The 5505-nt window shown below is 44.2% G+C and overlaps 1 protein-coding gene across 1 annotated transcript in view; it reads left to right on the top strand.

The window, feature by feature from the left end:
• The window catches only part of LOC106748114, a 143634-nt gene extending 138156 nt beyond the window's left edge, over positions 1-5478 (top strand). Inside the window, exons 6-7 of the mRNA XM_014626342.1 lie at positions 3486-3839; positions 4522-5478. Of these exons, the coding sequence (XP_014481828.1) occupies positions 3486-3839; positions 4522-5147 (980 nt within the window). The 3' untranslated portion in view covers positions 5148-5478. The remainder of the gene's footprint in view (positions 1-3485; positions 3840-4521) is intronic.
• Positions 5479-5505: the final 27 nt, after the last annotated feature.

Here is a 5505-nt window from a genome sequence, read left to right as displayed (position 1 = left end):
CTCAACTTAATACACATTTCTCCTTAAAATTTATGTGTAAGAGAATCTAAATGTGTAAAGTTGTTTTATAAGTGTATTTTTTTCGCATTTTCATTAATTGGAAACATATATTCTTTCATTTTTATACACTTTGTACTATATACGGTATACTTTGTACTATATATGGTACGGTATATGATGAATTGTGTTAAATTATACGTTTAAATTTATATAAATTAATTTTTTATGTGCATTGAAAAAAAACTGCTATGTTCAAGAAAATATTTACTAAGGAATATTGTAGTAATTTATTTCATTTGGATTAAGTATTACTTGAATGTAACACGCTGGCGAAAAAAAAGTGCTACATTCTAGTAATATTTACTTAATTCAAATAAAATAAATTACTACAATACTCCTTAGTAAATATTAATTTGAACATAGCCATTTTTTTCAGCTTGAGAAAGTGCACACAATTTTTACATGGAAAATCAAATCACATACATAAATGCATAATTTTATACACATGAGGATATATACTTATTATACACTCGGATTTGCAGTGGTAGTCTTTTAATAATAATTTCCTCGAAACTGCTTAATAGAAAAAGAAAAAGAATGAGCACACATACACACACGCGCACGCATACGCACACACACACACACACACACACACACATATGGACACAAACCTAAGTATAAATGAATGATTGTAACGAGCGATATGTACAATAAATAAATGGATCATTGGCAAAACTGCCGAAATATCGTCCTGTGTGCCACTCGAATAACGCGCCGAAACAAACTATTCCCATGCAAACGCAAATCACGCACTCTCCTTTTAGATGAGACTCGCCTCTGAAGACGCTGAGGAGCATCTTCGGGGTCGAACATGCCCACGGGAAACATATAGGTAGGGCGTATACACGAGTTTTCGAAACGGTGTGTTTGTGCCTGCCGGTTGGCTTAACACACGATTAACATACGGCTGCGTTGAACAGCGTGAAATCCGCCGACTAACGCGCCGCCTTTGCGAGGCTTCCTCGTTTGCTTGTCCCTTTCGGCCCTATGACACCGTATGTGTCCCTCCTGCCGGTCTTGCTGCAGAGCGGGACTACATTTATCAAAATAATCCGACAAATTCGTGTATGTCGCGATTTACGAAAAGATGTATGGCGCACGTGGAGAGATTTATGGAACAAAAAGAGTCGATGGAACTTTTTAAGGAGATTCGTGGAAAGAATTTTGGAACTGAGAATCCGCGTGAAAATCGGAAGGTTCAGTCTACCGAGGTCTACATGCGGGCTCCAACAAATATCCGAAATTAAAAGTGTGCAGAGAAGGAACTGCCGTAGTCGGACGTCGATAGAATTACAAGGGGGCACATTCGTAGGGCGATGAATGGGCAGCGGTGCTTATAAGTGGGAACAAGCGTCTAGAAAAGTCCACGAATCTGTTAACATTAAACCTACTACGACTGGTCAAACGACCGGTTTGTAATTTTTTGCAAATGCAGATAATTATTCACTCATCCTCGTGAAAGATCGATTTTTTCCCGAAAATTTCTTAATTTTCTATCCATTTGTGAGCGATCACTGTGAAAACGCGCGAATCAGATTTCGACAAACATGATTCCATCTTTCGCTCCTACTGTGATCTTTTAGTGATTCTCCTTTCTCTATCCCCTCCCCCTTCGGCCCCTCCAGTTATTCCGTTCTTCTTCACTGTCGTGAATTTTACCGAAGAGATATAAGCGTGACACGACCTCTGACTTATACTTCCCATTAGTTAGACGGCTAATTAGTATGGTGATGAGGCTTTTGACGTTTGACGAGGTCTCGGTAATCGAATATACATGCTCTACCGCGTGCATTAGTTGCAACCACGGACCCGGGCCCGTGTATACATATGCCATGCGCGTCGACGTTCTCCAGTTTCGAGACGCGAGCATCGATTTCGAAGAGGGTGGTCTTGTCCCTCGCGGGCTTGTAAAAACGTTAGGGAATTCTACGTATCGCGCCGGTATCTGCTCAACGATCACTTCGATGAGGAGGATAAACTACGAGTCGCGGAATCTACAGAACCCGGCTCAAACTGCGCCTGTCAAATATAGAATCTCTTATCATCGAAAGAATAATCGTACAAAAACGCAAGAAATAATTCGAACAACTCTCGTTAGATTGTGTTCCATTACATGATTAAAGGTTCTTTTGTACGGTATCGATCTGTCATCATTGTTTCGAATATTCTCAGCTGAAAATTATTGATCACATATATTGAGAGAAATCCCACTAAAATTAGCTATTTTCGGCATAAGGCGGATGAGTCGTCAATTGTACACGGGTAGTGGTCAAAAATTCAATTGTCTTCTCTGCGTTGTTTGTTTTTTCTGCGCGAATTGGTGCTAGATGATGCGTGATCTTGGTGTTTTTGCGATGTTTGCATTTTTTCAAACAATTTGCAAACAAAAATTGTTATGTATCACTCAGCATTAACTGTACGATGAATTTTAAGCACAACAAAATACAAGACCGATTTTCCTGAAGAACAAGGCAATAATTTTCTTGCCAACGCTTCGGCTGCGCTTCACTTTTGTTGAATATGCCTCGTCTGGGAACATTCATATACTCGATTGTCGCTTATTTTCCGATTTATAGCAGTAAATCCACGATTCGCCACCTATTATGATGTCATACACTGCTTTAGACCGACCGTGATCGCATTTTTTGAGTATTTCTTTGCTTCGTTCGACAAGGGGCCTTTTCTTGGACTTCCGTTAAATTATGCAGATGTCAAAGATAATATCAAAAGTGTTATTCACGAAATCGAGCCGCAATTATGCGAAAATGTGATGCGAGATTTCCTCCAAAAAATGACCATTTGTAAAAAAAAGTCGAAGCGGCCATTCATCAGATATCGTGTTCCACACTTAATCGTACGATCTGCATTGGAATAAAAATATTACCATTTTTTCAAAAAGAAACTTTGTTTTTCTAATAATTTAAAATGAAATTTCTTAATGGAAAACCCTGTATATAGTTAAAATATAAATAAATATTAGTACAAAACTTCAGAGTTGTCTTAGAGTTTTTTTCCAAAAAAAGAATTCTAAAAATCACAAAACGACGTTTTAAATAAGAATATCCCTTCAAAATTATCGTCATTTTCGGCTTCAACGATATCTTCTGACTTTAATTCAACAAATAATAATAGTAATACGCATGTAAGATTGTCACTGACACTGTAGTAACATTTGCTCGAAAAATGGTTCCTCTGACTGTAATTCTTTCATTTGTGCGATTATGGTTAGAAATAGCAAAAATTTTCTTCTCACTGTAATTAGCTCCAATAGCACGTTCGTCCAAGAACGCGCTATTTGTCTAACTTCTAATTAACTGCTGCCGATCCTCCTCCGATTGCCGAAGAGATCGACCCGCGACTGATCTCCCGACCGTTCCTGTCCGTTGCGCTTGAGCTAATGAATTTCGTCCTGATCGATCTCGCAGGGGACCATCCGGAGACGGACGAGGAGAGCGAGTTGAACGCCCGCAATCGTCTGCATCATCACCATCATCACCACCGTCACCATCACCGGGGCTCCACGTCGAAGCCAGCGAGCGAAGACGAGTTCGCCGAGGATGAACTGTCGGTGGGCGAACCCTCCGAGGCAAGAATGCTTACCTCGAACAGCGGCCCTACCTGGGGCACATGTCCAGCCGGTGGCAGGCCACCGCGCGAACGACGCGGCAGGAGCCCCAGGAGCCTCGACCGACGCAGAAGAGACAAGAACCATGACGTGGGCGAGTTCCACGAGGGTATGCTGCTGGACGCGCTACTTCAACTCTACCCTAGCGTCGCAGGTAACCAAACTGAGTTTATTTTATCACTTTCTTCTCCATTTTATCTAAGAACAATTATATCCTTCCGTTAGATTTGTATTATCACTTATCCTTTAGGAAAAAATTAGTTCTTTTCCTTGATTTTTTTGGGGAAAACCCGTCGTTTTAGGAAAAATATTAAGTGATAAATTTAATTCCCGCCGCTGGCTACTAGAGGATGCCGGCTCCAACGCTGGCGAGTTTCGACGGTGAAGTCGCATGTCTTGTGTAGTTTAAACATTGTTGAAGGCGATTCGGTCCTCATAGGTTAGATTTCTCGACGCCAGAGAGATTTTCCAGTCGATTGAAAATGAATCGCGATAAGCTGTTTTCTCACACGTGCTTCTTCATTACTTCGATCTCAAGGAAACCGCTGAAACGCATCGCTTTTCGAAGTGTGTGATGAAACTCTATCGGAGAGAACATGTAGAGTTTGATTTGAACGCTTTCGAAACGGTGATTTTGATGCGAGAGAAAGTCCCGGACGATAGAAAACATTTGAAAACGTCGTTACTCCAGTGGCATGTCACGGGAAAAATTCATAAGGAAGGGACATATATGGCTACCACATGACTCGTTGGATGACCCGAGAAATGTTCTGTGCTGAAGGCAATCTGTTGTAAGATACATTTCCGAGCGAACTGACTGGCGTGTTCATTTTCAGGTGTAGCCGGTGCCCGCACGGGCAACAGCACTCAACGCCAACAGTCCGTCCCATCGGTGGCGCACAGGTTACCGTATTTCGTGCCGCCGTTGCCAGCCGCGCAGGCCCCGCGGCTCGAAGAGAACCCTTACGAGAGCGTGCCGGTACTGGGTCCGTTGCACCGCTACTCCAGCCAGAACAAGAACGGCAAGGAGCGCTCGCGCAGCAAGTCCGGCGACAAGTACAAGTACCTGTCGTCGTCGCAGCAGCAACAGCAACAGCAGTACAGCGGCGACTACTACGGGCTCCAGGGCCAACCCGACGTCACCGCGCCGCTCTACACCCAGGTGGGCGGCGAGTACTCCGACACGTACTCGCAGCCGAACGACCGACTCTTCGGCGACGACAAATACAGCCAGCCGGTGTACTACTCCAACACCCGGGACTCGGACCAGGTGAGCGCCGGCAGGCTCTACCAGGGTCAGCCCGACAGCAGCTTCGGCAGCGACAGCGGCTACAGCCACCACACCTCCGGCACCACCGGCACCAGCGGCACCCGCGGCAGCAACTCCAGAACGAATCATCGCAGGGACAAGCACCGGAATTCGCATCATTCGCATCACTCCGCGGATTACATCGTGTCCTAATGGAGCATCGACTCTGCACATCGGGAGGAAAGCTTCCCTCGGAGACGCGTTCTCGCCGTAACATAAGAGGAAAGGATGGGGGAGAACGGAGAGGGAGAATGCGAAATCTCGATCGTGTTTCTTACAAGTCGTCGAACGGCTGACAAGAGGCTGATGACGAGCGTGCTTATTAATCCGAGAAACTCCTATTACGCAGGGAGAAACGCACACCTCGGCTGTGTTGAACTGTGTTGTATTTTGATACTTCAACGTCCACGGTTAAGAGTCAATAATAGTACCTCCATCGCCTCGGTGAATCGGGTGGTAGCGGTTAAGTGCGTACACATGCGCGCGCGAGAGAGAGAGGGTGAGGGGGGGG

This window comes from Dinoponera quadriceps, unplaced genomic scaffold (assembly GCF_001313825.1).
Source record: "Dinoponera quadriceps isolate SergipeBrazil2010 unplaced genomic scaffold, ASM131382v1 scaffold163, whole genome shotgun sequence".
Taxonomy (NCBI): domain Eukaryota; kingdom Metazoa; phylum Arthropoda; class Insecta; order Hymenoptera; family Formicidae; genus Dinoponera; species Dinoponera quadriceps.
The sequence above is the reverse complement of the archived record's forward strand: the minus strand, read 5'-3'. Positions and strand labels throughout refer to the sequence as shown.